The 17,562-nt window shown below is 40.5% G+C and overlaps 1 protein-coding gene across 1 annotated transcript; it reads right to left on the reverse strand.

Moving 5' to 3' along the window:
- Positions 1-14,054: 14,054 nt before the first annotated feature.
- Positions 14,055-17,477, reverse strand: LOC109907742 (intraflagellar transport protein 122 homolog). The gene is made up of 2 exons (XM_031793918.1): positions 15,693-17,477; positions 14,055-14,243 (listed from the first exon to the last, which is right to left on the reverse strand). The coding sequence occupies exons 1-2, from the start codon at positions 15,801-15,803 to the stop codon at positions 14,085-14,087; spliced, it is 270 nt and encodes an 89-aa protein (XP_031649778.1). The 5' UTR covers positions 15,804-17,477; the 3' UTR covers positions 14,055-14,084.
- Positions 17,478-17,562: the final 85 nt, after the last annotated feature.

The following is a 17,562-nucleotide window of genomic DNA, read 5'->3' on the forward strand; positions in this document are numbered from 1 at the left end:
TCCTCTCTTCCTCCCTTGCCCTCCACTTCTTTTCTCTTCCTCGCTCTCCTGCCTTAAACACTAGTCTGAAGATAAAGAATAGTCTGAGCTGCGCCACATCCTCCCTTCACAGCACAGAGCACTTTGCTCACATGGGCTAGGTTAAGAGGCAGGGTGTGTTTATTAGTGTGTAGCGCCAGCTAGCTCCCGCAGTGTTTGGTGGCTCATCAAAGCCCTTTGGCTGGGAGAGTTAAAGTGAGATCTATAAGGTTCCTGCTCTGGATTCAATCACAGGGGTTCCTTATTTCAGGGGTGTGACCAGGGTAGAGTACTGTAAAAACAAACAGAGAGAGAGAGAGCACACTGACACAGGCCAGGGATAGTTAAGCCACTGCATACCAGCCTAAAAGGGACAGGGTGCTTATAATCAGACATACACTACATGACCAAAAGTATGTGGACACCTGCTCGTCGAACATCTCCAAAATCATGGGCCTTGCAGTCGGCTTTCCAATTCAGCCCAAAGGTGTTCGATGGGGTTGAAGTCATCCGCCAAACCCAGATTCGTCCGTCAGACTGCCAGATGGTGAAACGTGATTAATCACTTCAGAGAACGCGTTTCCACTGCTCCAGAGTCCAATGGCGGTGAGCTTTACACAACTCTAGCTGACGCTTGGCATTGCGCACGGTGATAGGCTTGTGTGTGTGTGCGTGGGCCATGGAAACCCATTCGATGAAGCTCCAGATGAACAGTTCTTATGCTGATGCTGCTTCAAGAGGCAGTTTGGAACTCTGTAGTGAGTGTTGCAACTGAGGACAGGCGATTTTTAAGCGCTTCAGCACTTGTCTGTCCTATTCTGTGAGCTTGTGTGGCCTACCACTTCACAGCTGAGCCATTGTTGCTCCTAGGACGTTTCCACTTCACAATACCAGCACTTAAAAAGTTGACCGGGGCAGCTTTGACGATCTGACTTGTTGGAAAGGTGGTATCCTATGACGGTGCCACATTGAAAGTCACTGAGCTCTTCAGTAAGGCCATTCTACTGCCAATGTTTGTCTATGGAGATTATGCTCGATTTTATACACCTGTCAGCAACGGGTGTGGTTGAATAGTCGAAACCAATCATTTAAAGGGGTGTCCCACATACTTTTGTATATATAGTGTACCCCTCAAGAAGGGGTGCTGGTGGGAGGGGTTATCATAATAAATTATAATTTAATTAACTGGTTACTATAGAAACAGAGGTCATAGTGGGTTCAGAGAGTTGACGTCATGGTTGACATGAGTTGGGTTGTAGTAAAGCAATGGTCATCGGGGCTGTTGTCGACAGAATCTCCAGGAATGTTCTCTCATTGATGGCTTTGCTCTGTATATCTAACCAACTTATGCTTTGCAGCAGTATATTGCTGAATTGGAATGGATTCCAAAAGCATTTTGTATTTCAACTAAGGAACTGAAGGGAATTTAGCCTTCACAGTTTTTGTCTGGCCGTAATGCAAGCTACCATTCTCAACTTTCTCAAACCTGTTATTCTTAACTTCTTAGCTTTTCTTAACTCAACCTTAACCCACTCTTAACTGTACTTACTGGGCTCTACTCTACCTTTAGGCATGGTGAGCATCTTACAGTGTAACGCTGTATAGAGCGGTAAACATGGTAGCGCTCAGCCAGCTGCGGAAATGCCTGAATTTCTTCAGCGTCTACTCCTTCCTCTCCTAATTTTCTGTTCATCCCCCCTTTTTAAAGGTAATTTTGAGGCAGGAAAATGTGAAGACTTTCACTAGGTAGACTCCCTTACCCCTAGTGATGTCCAAACACTGCATAGACCGTATCCAGTAATAATACGCAGCCTCATTAAACCTGCTCTTCACCACGGCATTGTGGGTAAGCTGCTTCAACACCTTCACAGCATCACTCTGTCCGCCCGCCTTGTGGAATGCTGTGGGGGGAGGAGAGAAGGAAGTGAAGAGACTTAATTGTAGCGATGGAGGAGGAAAAGCGAGCTTGAGTGGCGCTTAAAGGTAGACTTATCACGCAATATGACGTAGATGCAGAAAGTAAACAGCATAGTGGGATAATTTCCACAACAACTAAGAGCGTTGAAGCGTGAGGCTCAACTTCTCTGCTGGTTTTGGTCCCCTGGTTACCACGCTTTCCACAGCGTGAAGCAGACCTGTGTACCTGCACAGATACTGTGTGAAATGTTGCATCTCGCTCCTCTCAAAATCTCCGTTACTGCTCATGGCAACATCATTCCGTGAGTCTACCTTTAAAAGGGCTTTCCGGACATGAAGCGGGGCAGAGCTTCCCATACATTTCCAACGGTGCCAGTACGGGCAGAATTCTATCCAGGCGGAGTGATTGGTGTGATCGTGCACGTAAAAGCAGAGGTGGCAAAAATAGGAATCTGCTCTGTTTTGGAGAACTCCGCTCCACCCCATTTCTTCCCGTCTGGACAGCCCTTAACACTGCTTCTATTGCAACAACAGAGATATGCTTTGACAAGTCTAAGAAATCTCCTTGAGATTCAACCTTATAGGAGCCAACACCTTTCCCATTACTCTGTCTCATTCTCAGTCTGCCAGAGTTTAACAGCATCACACACTCTCTCTCTCTCGCTACTACACGCCAAGGGCAATTTGTACTTAACGTATACGAGACAATATTTTCACTAACTACAAACAGACGTCTTCTTAAACGAACCCACTCCCAAATGTCAAACAGCATGGCACTTAGCAAGCAGAGCACCAGTAAACATATGTCCTATTCTTCATGCTGCTATCTGTGGCTAATTAAAGCCAGCTTCAGGGAGACAGCCCCTCGGGTGACCCTGTCTGTCCTGCTAGATGTACAGGAGGTCAGGACATATTAGTAGCTAATATTTATCAGTGCAGCCAGGCGGATAAAACCACAGTCAGCTGCTGCTGCTTAGTGTAAGGACACGAACACTATACAGGCACACACACAAACCACATACCCTCCCCCAAACACACTACACTAACAATGATTAACATGGGCTGTGGTCTGGGCCCACAAAGCTCTGTGATGTAGCTCGGTTACACCACACGTTTGAGTTTGTGAGGAGTTACAGTCGCCAGTCAGCCTTAGCCAGGTGAGGAACTACCAGGCTACTAGACTACAAGGGCCTAAAGGCAATACCAATCACTGTGGTGGTAACACAATACACCATTACGAAAACACAATACAGACAGCACAACACCAGATTACTGCCAGACTGAAACACAACCAGGGCTGTTCAACTATATACTCCACAGCAAGACACAGAGAAGAATATTGTGCAAGATCGATTGGATACAGTACAGTAGATAAATATGCATGCAGGGATCCTAATTGTAAATCCATGTGGTGATTATAGTTCTTCAAGTCATAATTAGGAATTCTTGTTGTAGTGCTGATTGGAACCATGCATGGCATGTAATAGTGTTAGCAGTCTGTCTAGCTGTGGATCATGTTTTACAGTAAACAGAGAGAGCAGTGCAGAGGAAGTAGTAAAAAACTACACGGGCCAACCTTTATATGGTTTCCATATGTACCCCATGTTAGGAACTAACATTGCCTTCTAGCCATCTGTGGTATTCTGTGATACGTTGATATAGTTCTGATTCCAGAAGGATCTGAGATATGTCTGGTCAATGTAAGGTGCACAAAATGAGATTTAAAAAAAACTAGTTTCAACAGACATGGCCTTGGCAAAGTTACTATACCATTTGGGAACATCAAACATTGAGCTCCTGTAACATATAGGGATAAGTATATTCTCTCGTCACTCCCACCTCTCTGTTCCATCCTCAGCCAGCCACTGAGCGTAGGGCACATAGAAGTCATCTTTAAACTGGGCATGTTTCTATACCAGAGAGAAAGCCTGGGAGAGAGAGGGGAAGAAGTGTTCATATCACAGATGATCTTGAAAAGGTACATAGATCCACCCTCCCGCCCTGCTCCCGGAGAACAGAGAGCAACCCTCCATATTCCACCCCTTCCCCGTGGGCCTGGAAGCGAAGAAAGTCAAAAAATATGAGGGTACACTATCGGTCAAAGGTTTTAGAACGCCTACTCATTAAAGGGTTTTTCTTAATTTTTACTATTTTCTACATTGTAGAATAATAGTGAAGACATGAAACTATAAAATAACACATATGGAATCATGTAGTAACCAAAAAAGTGTTAAACAAATCCAAATGTATTTTGTATTTGACATTCTTCAAATAGCCACCCTCTGCCTTGATGACAGAGTTGCACACTCTTGGCATTCTCTCAACCAGATTCACCTGGAATGCCTTTCCAGCAGTCTTGAAGGAGTTCCCACATATGCTGAGCACTTTTTGGTGTCCTTCAGTAATGTTTCTTTGCAGATATTTTCCTTAGTGACTGACCTTCATGTCTTAAAGTAATGATGGACTGTCGTTTGTCTTTGCTTATTTGATGTGTTCTTGCCATAACATGGACTCGGTCTTTTACCAAATAGGGCTATCTTCTGTATACCTCCCTTCCTTGTCGCAACACAAGTGATTGGTTTAAATTCATTAATAAAGAAAGAAACTTCACAAATTGACTTTTTAGAAGGCACGCCTGTTAATTTAAACGCATTCCAGGTGACTACCTCATGAAGCTGGTTGAGAGAATGCCAAGAGTGTGCAAAGCTGTCATCAAGGCAAAAGGGTGGCAATTTGAAGAATCTCAAGTATAAAATACATTTAGATTTGTTTAACATGTTTTTGGTTACTACATGATTCCATGTGTGTTATTTCATAGTTGATGTCTTCACTACTTTTCTACAATGTAGAAAATAGTAAAATAAAGAAAAACCCTTGAATGAGTAGGTGTTCTAAAACTTTTGACCGGTACTATAAGTATATAGATATATTATATAAGAATATATAATATATAAGCACTGAGTATACAAAACATTATGAACACCTACTCGTTCCAACAGACTGACCAGGTGAATCCAGGTGAAAGCTATGATCCCTTATTGAGGTCACCTGTTAAATCCACTTCAATCAGTATAGATGAAGGGGAGGAGACAGTTTAAAGAAGGATTTTTAAGCCTTGAGACATGAATTGACAAAAGACAAAATATTTAAGTGCCTTAGAACGGGGTATGGTGGTAGGTGCCAGGCACACCGGTTTGGGTCAAGAAGTGCAGCGCTGCCGGGTTTTTCACACTCAACAGTTTGACACCCAACCTGACACAACTGTGGGAAGCATTGGAGTCAACATAGGCCACCATCCCTGTGGAACGCTTTCGAGTCCATACCCTAATGAATTGAGACTGTTCTGTGAGCTATGTATGTATGTATGTATGTATGTATGTATGTATGTATGTATGTATGTATGTATGTATGTATGTATGTATGTATGTATGTATGTATGTATGTATGTATGTATGTATGTATGTATGTATGTATGTATGTATGTATGTATGTATGTATGTATGTATGTATGTATGTATGTATGTATGTATGTATGTATGTATGTATGTATGTATGTATGTATGTATGTATGTATGTATGTATGTATGTATGTATGTATGTATGTATGTATGTATGTATGTATGTATGTATGTATGTATGTATGTATGTATGTATGTATGGTATGTATGTATGTATGTATGTATGTATGTATGTATGTATGTATGTATGTATGTATGTATGTATGTATGTATGTATGTATGTATGTATGTATGTATGTATGTATGTATGTATGTATGTATGTATGTATGTATGTATGTATGTATGTATGTATGTATGTATGTATGTATGTATGTATAGTATGTATGTATGTATGTATGTATGTATGTATGTATGTATGTATGTATGTATGTATGTATGTATGTATGTATGTATGTATGTATGTATGTATGTATGTATGTATGTATGTATGTATGTATGTATGTATGTATGTATGTATGTATGTATGTATGTATGTATGTATGTATGTATGTATGTATGTATGTATGTATGTATGTATGTATGTATGTATGTATGTATGTATGTATGTATGTATGTATGTATGTATGTATGTATGTATGTATGTATGTATGTATGTATGTATGTATGTATGTATGTATGTATGTATGTATGTATGTATGTATGTATGTATGTATGTATGTATGTATGTATGTATGTATGTATGTATGTATGTATGTATGTATGTATGTATGTATGTATGTATGTATGTATGTATGTATGTATGTATGTATGTATGTATGTATGTATGTATGTATGTATGTATGTATGTATGTATGTATGTATGTATGTATGTATGTATGTATGTATGTATGTATGTATGTATGTATGTATGTATGTATGTATGTATGTATGTATGTATGTATGTATGTATGTATGTATGTATGTATGTATGTATGTATGTATGTATGTATGTATGTATGTATGTATGTATGTATGTATGTATGTATGTATGTATGTATGTATGTATGTATGTATGTATGTATGTATGTATGTATGTATGTATGTATGTATGTATGTATGTATGTATGTATGTATGTATGTATGTATGTATGTATGTATGTATGTATGTATGTATGTATGTATGTATGTATGTATGTATGTATGTATGTATGTATGTATGTATGTATGTATGTATGTATGTATGTATGTATGTATGTATGTATGTATGTATGTATGTATGTATGTATGTATGTATGTATGTATGTATGTATGTATGTATGTATGTATGTATGTATGTATGTATGTATGTATGTATGTATGTATGTATGTATGTATGTATGTATGTATGTATGTATGTATGTATGTATGTATGTATGTATGTATGTATGTATGTATGTATGTATGTATGTATGTATGTATGTATGTATGTATGTATGTATGTATGTATGTATGTATGTATGTATGTATGTATGTATGTATGTATGTATGTATGTATGTATGTATGTATGTATGTATGTATGTATGTATGTATGTATGTATGTATGTATGTATGTATGTATGTATGTATGTATGTATGTATGTATGTATGTATGTATGTATGTATGTATGTATGTATGTATGTATGTATGTATGTATGTATGTATGTATGTATGTATGTATGTATGTATGTATGTATGTATGTATGTATGTATGTATGTATGTATGTATGTATGTATGTATGTATGTATGTATGTATGTATGTATGTATGTATGTATGTATGTATGTATGTATGTATGTATGTATGTATGTATGTATGTATGTATGTATGTATGTATGTATGTAGTATGTATGTATGTTATGTATGTATGTATGTATGTATGTATGTATGTATGTATGTATGTATGTATGTATGTATGTATGTATGTATGTATGTATGTATGTATGTATGTATGTAATGTATGTATGTATGTATGTATGTATGTATGTATGTATGTATGTATGTATGTATGTATGTATGTATGTATGTATGTAATGTATGTATTGTATGTATGTATGTATGTATGTATGTATGTATGTATGTATGTATGTATGTATGTATGTATGTATGTATGTATGTATGTATGTATGTATGTATGTATGTATGTATGTATGTATGTATGTAATGTATGGTATGTATGTATGTATGTATGTATGTATGTATGTATGTATGTATGTATGTATGTATGTATGTATGTATGTATGTATGTATGTATGTATGTATGTATGTATGTATGTATGTATGTATGTATGTATGTATGTATGTATGTATGTATGTATGTATGTATGTATGTATGTATGTATGTATGTATGTATGTATGTATGTATGTATGTATGTATGTATGTATGTATGTATGTATGTATGTATGTATGTATGTATGTATGTATGTATGTATGTATGTATGTATGTATGTATGTATGTATGTATGTATGTATGTATGTATGTATGTATGTATGTATGTATGTATGTATGTATGTATGTATGTATGTATGTATGTATGTATGTATGTATGTATGTATGTATGTATGTATGTATGTATGTATGTATGTATGTATGTATGTATGTATGTATGTATGTATGTATGTATGTATGTATGTATGTATGTATGTATGTATGTATGTATGTATGTATGTATGTATGTATGTATGTATGTATGTATGTATGTATGTATGTATGTATGTATGTATGTATGTATGTATGTATGTATGTATGTATGTATGTATGTATGTATGTATGTATGTATGTATGTATGTATGTATGTATGTATGTATGTATGTATGTATGTATGTATGTATGTATGTATGTATGTATGTATGTATGTATGTATGTATGTATGTATGATGTATGTATGTATGTATGTATATGTATGTATGTATGTATGTATGTATGTATGTATGTATGTATGTATGTATGTATGTATGTATGTATGTATGTATGTATGTATGTATGTATGTATGTGTATGTACAGTGGGGCAAAAAAGTATTTAGTCAGCCACCAATTGTGAATGTTCTCCCACTTAAAAAGATGAGAGAGGCCTGTAATTTTCATCATATGTACACTTCAACTATGACAGACAAAATGAGGAAAAAAAATCCTGAAAATCACATTTGTAGGATTTTTAATGATTTTATATGCAAATTATGGTGGAAAATAAGTATTTGGTCAATAACAAAAGTTTATCTCAATACTTTGTTATATACCCTTTGTTGGTATTGACAGAGGTCAAAAAAAAGTCTTCACAAGGTTTTCACACACTGTTGCTGGTATTTTGGCCCATTCCTCCATGCAGATCTCCTCTAGAGCAGTGATATTTTGGGGCTGTTGCTGGGCAACACGGACTTCAACTCCCTCCAAAGATTTTCTATGGGGTTGAGATCTGGAGACTGGCTATGCTACTCCAGGACCTTGAAATGCTTCTTACGAAGCCACTCCTTCGTTGCCCGGGCGGTGTGTTTGGGATCATTGTCATGCTGAAAGACCCAGCCACGTTTCATCTTCAATGCCCTTGCTGATGGAAGGAGGTTTTCACTCAAAATCTCACGATACATGGCCCCATTCATTCTTTCCTTTACACGGATCAGTCGTCCTGGTCCCTTTGCAGAAAAACAGCCCCAAAGCATGATGTTTCCACCCCCATGCTTCACAGTAGGTATGGTGTTCTTTGGATGCAACTCAGCATTCTTTGCCCTCCAAACACGACGAGTTGAGTTTTTACCAAAAAGTTATATTTTGGTTTCATCTGACCATATGACATTCTCCCAATCTTCTTCTGGATCATCCAAATGCTCTCTAGCAAACTTCAGATGGGCCTGGACATGTACTGGCTTAAGCAGGGGGACACGTCTGGCACTGCAGGATTTGAGTACCTGGCGGCGTAGTGTGTTACTGATGGTAGGCTTTGTTACTTTGGTCCCAGCTCTCTGCAGGTCATTCACTAGGTCCCCCCATGTGGTTCTGGTATTTTTGCTCACCGTTCTTGTGATCATTTTGACCCCACGGGGTGAGATCTTGCATGGAGCCCCAGATCGAGGGAGATTATCAGTGGTCTTGTATGTCTTCCATTTCCTAATAATTGCTCCCACAGTTGATTTCTTCAAACCAAGCTGCTTACCTATTGCAGATTCAGTCTTCCCAGCCTGGTGCAGGTCTACAATTTTGTTTCTGGTGTCCTTTGACAGCTCTTTGGTCTTGGCCATAGTTGAGTTTGGAGTGTGACTGTTTGAGGTTGTGGACAGGTGTCTTTTATACTGATAACAAGTTCAAACAGGTGCCATTAATACAGGTAATGAGTGGAGGACAGAGGAGCCTCTTAAAGAAGAAGTTACAGGTCTGTGAGAGCCAGAAATCATGCTTGTTTGTAGGTGACCAAATACTTATGTTCCACCATAATTTGCAAATAAAATCATTAAAAATCCTACAATGTGATTTTCTGGATTTTTTTTCTCATTTTGTCTGTCATAGGTGAAGTGTACCTATGATGAAAATTACAGGCCTCTCTCATCTTTTTAAGTGGGAGAACTTGCACAATTGGTGGCTGACTAAATACTTTTTTGCCCCACTGTATGTATGTATGTACGTACGTACGTATGTACGTATGTATGTATGTGTTGGGCTTAATACAGTGTACAAAAATATAAAACGCAACATGTAAAAGGGTTTTTCTCTCACATTTTGTGCACAAATTTGTTTATATTCCTGTTAGTTAGCATTTTTCCTCTGCAAAGATAATCCATCCACCTGACAGGTGTGTCATATCAAGAAGCTGATTAAACAGCATTATCATTACACAGATGTGCTGGGGCCAATAAAAGGCCACTCTAAAATGTGCAGTTTTTTCACACGACACAATGCAACAGATGTTTTGAGGGAGTGTGCAATTGGCATGCAGATTGTAGGAATGTCCAACAGAGTTGTTGCCAGATAATTGAATGGTCATTTCTTTACCATAAGCCACCTCCAATGTTGTTTTCGAGAATTTGGCAGTACGTCCAAATCGGCCTCACAACCGTAGACCACGTGTATGGCGTTGTGTGGGCGAGCGGTTTGCCGATGTCAACATTGTGAACAGAGTGCCCCATGGTGGAAGTGGGGTTATGGTATGGGCATAAGCTACGGTCAACGAACAGCATTGCATTTTATCGATGGCAATTTGAATGCACAGAGATACCATGATGAAATCCTGAGGCCCATTGCCATGCCATTCATCCGCCCACATCCGTTCATGTTTCAGCATGGCCCTATGTCAAAAGGACCTGTACACAATTCCTAGAAGCTGAACATGTTCCAGTTCTTCGATGGCCTGCAAACTCAGTAGACATGTCACCCATTGAGCATGTGTTTGGGATGCTCTGGATAGAAGTGTACGACAGCGTGTTCCAGTTCCGGCCAATATCCAGCAACTTCACACTGCCATTGAAGAGGAGTGGGACAACCTTCCACAGGTCACAATCAACAGCAGTAACATCTTTTAAATTGTTGCATGTTGCGTTTATATTTTTGTTCAGTATAGATTGTTTATTTGTATATGTTGGGCTTTAGTTGAGATTATTCTTTACAGAGTGTAATTGTAACGGCGTTCTTCGTTCGTTGAAAGAGAGTCGGACCGAAATGCAGCGTGGTGGTTACTCATGTTCTTTAATGAATGAAAAGTGACGATACATGAAATAACTTAATAAATACAAAAACAACAAACGGAACGTGAAACCTAATACAGCCTATCTGGTGACACAACACAGAGACAGGAACAATCACCCACGAAAACAAAGCGAACTCAGGCTACCTAAATACGGTTCCCAATCAGAGGCAACGAGAAGCACCTGACTCCTGATTGAGAACCGCCTCAGGCAGCCAAGCCTATACAACACCCCTAATCAGCCACGATCCCAAATACTACAAACCCCAATACGAAAATACAATAACATAAACCCCTGTCACACCCTGGCCTGACCAAATATATAACGAAAACACAAAAATACAATGACCAAGGCGTGACAGTAATGGTCCAGGCCTCAATTGTTCTGTAACTAGCACTATTCATTCTCGGTTTCGACAACTCTAAAGTTATAACTTCTAATAGTAATTCTCCCAATCCACTGGCGGATTGGGAGAGAGTGGGATGACTGCCATCTAAGACCCAACATCTTCTTTGAGACCGGGCTGCCTGCCAGTAGTAATCATCTGTGATTGATTGAGAGATTCAAGGAGCTATCACCATTAAGTAACATAGTAGATGCAATGCATTGAATATTTACATTCATGCACTTCGATCACATATCTGACATACAACCAGATTAAACACCTTGAAATATTGTGTCTTTATGAGGCAATATTCCTGGGGAAATTGGCCTACAATTGTAAGTAATTAGTAACACAGGCTTTAAAACACAGACACACTACTTCATCTAGCCAAAACATTAATACATCTCATTACTAATGTGATATATTAGGGTTAACATACAGTACCAGTCAAAAGTCTGGACACACTTAATCATTCAAGGGTTTTTCTTAATTGTTTCTATATTCTACATTGTAGAATAATAGTGAAGACATCAAAACTATGAAATAACACATATGGAATCATGTAGTAACAAAAAAGTGTTAAACAAAGTAACAAAAAAGTGTTAAACAAATCAAAATATTTTATACATTTGTATTGTATATATCTTTAAAGTAGCCACCCTACTACAGTATATTAGACTGATTTTATGTCATGGTCAATTAGTGTGCAGCTGGTGTTGTCTGTAGTAGAGTAGCTGGTGTTGTCTGTAGTAGGGTAGCTGGTGTTGTCTGTAGTAGGGTAGCTGGTGTTGTCTGTAGTAGGGTAGCTGGTGTTGTCTGTAGTAGAGTAGCTGGTGTTGTCTGTAGTGGAGTAGCTGGTGTTGTTTGTAGTAGAGTAGCTGGTGTTTGTCTGTAGTAGAGTAGCTGGTGTTTGTCTGTAGTAGAGTAGCTGGCATTGTCTGTAGTAGAGTAGCTGGTGTTGTCTGTAGTAGAGTAGCTGGTGTTTTCTGTAGTAGAGTAGCTGGTGTTGTCTGTGGTAGAGTAGCTGGTGGTGTCTGTGGTAGAGTAGCTGGTGTTGTCTGTGGTAGAGTAGCTGGTGGTGTCTGTAGTAGAGTAGCTGGTGTTGTCTGTAGTAAAGTAGCTGGTGTTGTCTGTAGTAGAGTAGCTGGTGTTTGTCTGTAATAGAGTAGTGTGACAGTACCCTATAGAGGCATACCTGCCTGTCATATTGATTGATTAACCTAAACATCCCATAGCAAGAATGTTGTTAAGTACACTCCTCTTAATATGTGTAACTGTGTGTCACAGTAATGTCAAAGCCCTCTTCTGCACAGCCCAATCAGCCTCTGAGTCAAAGCAGACTAAACCCAGGCTAGGCCCAGGATAAGAGTGAGTGCAGTGAATAGCATCCATATGGCCCATTCATACTGTACTGTAGGCTGTGTTCTGTTCTCTCTCAATGTCCACCTCCCCCAGAAAGGGATATAAAAACATGGCTGCTAACGCCATGCCAGATTCATACAATATGAATCTGATAAAAGGTCAAATCTTTTTGGCATTCTCTGTTTCACCGTGGACATCAGCAGTTTGCTCTCAGGACCGCCTGTAATTGATGAAACATTAGTGATGGATTTAGGAAATGTAGTGTTTTCTTCATGTCTCTGTAGTATGAGCTGCTCTGATGGGGGTGGTTGAGCTAAGGCTCTTTATTGCTTTGGACTGTTGGGTGCTTCTCACATTCTAGTCATAATGTAGGCAGAGATTCAGAGGAAATCTCTGGTTTGGCTGGAAACGTTGCTCTGGTTTTAATAGAACATTGTTTCAGTTTGTCTTGTTCCAGTAAATATGCAGTTGAATTTTCTGTGTTCTGGGTGGGACCTATGAGGTCAACTTTCTGATGAGCCAAGTAAGATAGAATACTGTAGCTGTGTCCAACAGGTGGAAGGACCATAAGTGAAATGTGAAAGGTTTTGACTGACCTGGTCCCAGTATCATGCCTCCACGTGCAGCTGCACCAGGGCCTGCAGGTCTCCCATCTTGGAGTAGGTCTCAGAGGAGTAGCCATGGTGCTCCGCATTATCCAGCTTACGGGCGATGTCAATCAGCCTAGTGGGGGGGTGGGAAGAGATGTGATCAGACGGAGTGTGTGGGGGGTGGGGGTTGAGTGTGTGTGTCCAAGTGTGTGTGTGGATCAGGCCTCGTAGAGGACCCTTTACAAATCACATAGCTCCTATAAGCGCATCACACCACACTTAGGAATGAGGCCGAACTCACTCACACCCGAATGTCAGCTGTCATGCCTGATAAAGCTTGACGAGGCCAACCAGTCTTTCCCTGTGTTTGTTATGCTGAGGCCACCTTAGCCTAGGTGGTCTGGGCCAGAGTGGGTGTGTGATTGACAAGCAGCAGACACAGAGAGAGGGGCCCATGGGGAGCTCTGATAGAGCCACAGGACCCAGCATTAGCCATATGCCTGCCTCGCAACCACACACATCCATAACGCTTTCCCATGACTCACAGGAAAACCAAGAGCTGAGTATATATGTGTGTGTGTGTGTGTGTGTGTGTGTGTGTGTGTGTGTGTGTGTGTGTGTGTGTGTGTGTGTGTGTGTGTGTGTGTGTGTGTGTGTGTGTGTGTGTGTGATCCACATGTCGACTCAGCCTTGTTCTCCTATGATGTCGATGGCTTTGAGGTGTTCTCCTACAGATAGGTACATCTGAGCAGCGGCCTGCGGCTCCTTGCTGTTCTTAGCCCAGTCTGCCTGCTTGGACATCAGCATGCAAGTGTTTTTAGGGTCTGTCACGCCCCCATACTCCTACAGAGGGACAGAAAAAGTGGGAGGATGAGTGAGAGAAAAGGCCAGAGAGAACAAGAATGAGAGACAGACAGGCCCAACTGGGTCAGGGCCTGGAGAAGGGGGACATGGAGTCACACAAACAGGACCAGGATTCCCCCTCTGGTGTCCTCCAGTGGTAAAACAAACAGCCTCGAGGACCAGATGGCCTCACAGCCACATAAATATACACCAGCCACAAAACACACACACAAGGGAGGGGAAAGGAGTCACGCCTGTGTCATCTGCTTCAGTACCATGAACATACATACACACACTTAACAGGAGATCGCCTCAACTTCAACTGACCCCCTCATAAAATAATTTAGATCCAACAACTGACACCCCACCATCAATTATTTCTGGGTATGTGTGTCACATAAAGCCACAGCCCCTGTGTGTGTGTGTGTACAGTATCTTGGCTGACTCAAACAGGCACAGGTCTCACATGCGTGTGTGGGTGTACAGGCATATTCAAACATCCATGTGTGTGAATGTCTGTTGTCTTGAACATGTACAGGTCTAGGGTATGAGAGTGTGTGTATGAGTCAATCAGTATTCGTACAGTGTACAAGCTGAGGACTCTGGAGTGGTAGCCAGTCCTTAGACAAGGCAGCCTGGTGGAATTTCCCCTGGTAGGCAAAGACGTCCGATAGGAATAGCTCCTTGTCGCTCTCACCCCTCTTCTTTCTCTCCTGGAAATCCATCAGCACACACACACAAACACTTGTGTATGCACGCACATGCAAAGAAAGAGAGAGTTTCACCCTAGTCTGACCCTGGACTATCTGCCCATAGTTGCACGTATTCCATACAGTATGCACACACACAGACATCAAGACTGTTTTGTGGAATTCAATGATCCATTGTTTCCACATCTACCGTCACCATGCAACAACAAAAAAATGATTGACTTTTCCCTTTTCAAACTGCAGCCCCCGAGGCAGGTCTAATCTTATCACAAAGAATGTCCATGAAAACACATGAATGTATTTATAGTCCCAAATATTCCCAGGAGATCAGCTAAGTTCACATAAAATAACGCTTTCCTCCCTTTACTAGCCCTTTGTGTGTGACTGAGTGACTGAGTGCCTGTGTGTGTGTGTGTGTGTGTGTGTGTGTGTGTGTGTGTGTGTGTGTGTGTGTGTGTGTGTGTGTGTGTGTGTGTGTGTGTGTGTGTGTGTGTGTGTACAGTAATATGTTGGGGCAGTAGAAAATGCTTAATGAGGGCAACCCATGCGATCCCAAGTTTCCCCTCCTCTGTCTCGTTTTGATGATGTCATGTGGAGTTCTCTGGTCAACCAGTAAATCCACCCTGATTAAAGCTATGTGGTCTGTTTTCTACCGTGACAAATTCTTTGATCTTGGAATAATACCATTTGGACTAATCCATTATGCATTTTAGGGGAGTGTGTCTGTGCCATATTGTACCTCAATGCTGTTGATGAGCTCCAGGCAGAGCAGGTATCGTACTCGGATGAAGGCCTGAGAGAGAGAAACAAAAGGGAACTCCAGTCCTCGAGTATCCCCAACAGCACACATTTTTGTTGTAGTCCTGGACAAAAACACCTGATTCAACTTGTCAAGGGCTTGATGATTAGTTGACAAGTAGAATGAGGTGTGCTTGTCCAGGGCCACAACAAATTATGGGGAAGCCAGAGAATCCACTCACACCACATACTTAAGCTATTCTATCACATTGGTCAAACAAGCATGAGAGAGGTTCTTCATACAAATAGCATCAGGCTGCACCATCTAGTGATGAACACTAGCATTGCAGTGAAAAGGTGTGTGTGTGCTTCCGTGGGAGTATGTGCTTGTATGACCTTCTTAAAGGTGACAGTCGAGCCCTTCCAGGGCATCCGTGGCCAGATCCCTACAGTCACTGTCAGTCACACACAGACAAGAGATCTGATAGACCTGCTTGAACATCCTTCTCTCTGGTACATAGACACTGGTACATAGTGGAGAAGAGATGGGAAGGAAGGGAAAACCAGTCAATTCAACATACAATAAGAAAACGTAGGAACAGAACGAAATAGTGGATAATAAAGCTCAGTTCTTTAAGTATTATTCTTCCCACCCACAGGTAACCTCCACGGTGGATATGGAGTAGACATGCAGGCAGAAGATCTTGGAGCCATTGTAGCCCACCACAAAGCCCTGCAGCTTCTGTTGGTGCACTGGGAAGTTACTGGCCTTGACGTTGAGGTAGCAGCTGCCTGACAAACACAGCATGCCCTCACATTAAGTGTTCCATGCTACGTTGTTAGCATTGGGCTCCTGGGGAGTAGGGAAGGATGCTCATAGAACGAGGGCAAGTCAGGGGGAAAAGTAGGTGAAGGAAAAAGGGACAAAAAAAGGGACCTTTGAACGATAATTTGAAAGTGAAGCCACCTCAACCTTGGCCTTAATAACTCTTGACGCTGTTCCTTGGTGTTCCTTGGTGTGGATGTCATTAAACCGGCAGGTGCTGTGTTCGTCCACCACTGCCAGCGTGCTGCTGGACGTACTCATGTCCAGACAACGCACAGGTGTAGACTGCTTCAGACACCACATATAAAATAATTTAAAGCTGAACCAATGTTCAATATAGTGTAAATCCACAAGAACTACGAGGAATATCTGATAAGCAGCAGAGAGGCCAGGTTGAAGACAATGAGACATGTAGCTCAAAAGGCTCCCCTATTGATCTTGATTAGGGACAATACAATGATCCTACCCTAGACTAGCCTACAACAATGAATAATTGCATTATTGTTTTTAAGTGAGTACAAACTTCTACACTAGGCTAAACGTCAGTGATTCCAGCGGCTATTCCTTGCCAACCTAGAAACTAACGCTTCAATATTTGTAATTTCACTTTTCAAATGTAACACCTTTTATGTGTGGCATAAACACAAGCAGTCACAAGGTTTTAATATGATTAGGCTCCTTCAAACGTCTCCTATAGGCTACCTGCACACATTCCTCAAAAATGTCATTCCAGCTTCCAAACTGTACCATTTGATGAATGGAAAGAGACATCTGTTACAAAACACCCAAAGGTTTAATGACATTTGGACATTTGGAAACTGTCAAGTCAAGCATTCGACACCGAGTGCAAGGTAGGGAGGGATCTCATTTCTGTTGGTCGAGACTGACATAGTCTATTTGATTGTAGTATTGAAAATGCAAACCATGATTTTGAAGCGCCCAAAGTCGGCATGCTTTGTTTGTTGGTTGTTTTATTTGAATTATTTAACTAGGCAAGTCAGTTAAGAACAAATTCTTATTTACAATGACGGCCTACCCTGGCCAA

Source organism: Oncorhynchus kisutch, linkage group LG17 (assembly GCF_002021735.2).
Source record: "Oncorhynchus kisutch isolate 150728-3 linkage group LG17, Okis_V2, whole genome shotgun sequence".
Taxonomy (NCBI): domain Eukaryota; kingdom Metazoa; phylum Chordata; class Actinopteri; order Salmoniformes; family Salmonidae; genus Oncorhynchus; species Oncorhynchus kisutch.

Excerpts from the sequence above, each read along its gene's own strand:
- LOC109907742 (XM_031793918.1), bottom strand. The coding sequence starts at position 15,803 with ATGTGTGCTGTTGGGGATACTCGAGGACTGGAGTTCCCTTTTGTTTCT. Across the intron at positions 14,244-15,692 it reads AGCTCATCAACAGCATTGAG|GAGTATGGGGGCGTGACAGA; the intron begins GTACAATATGGC and ends GTCCCTCTGTAG.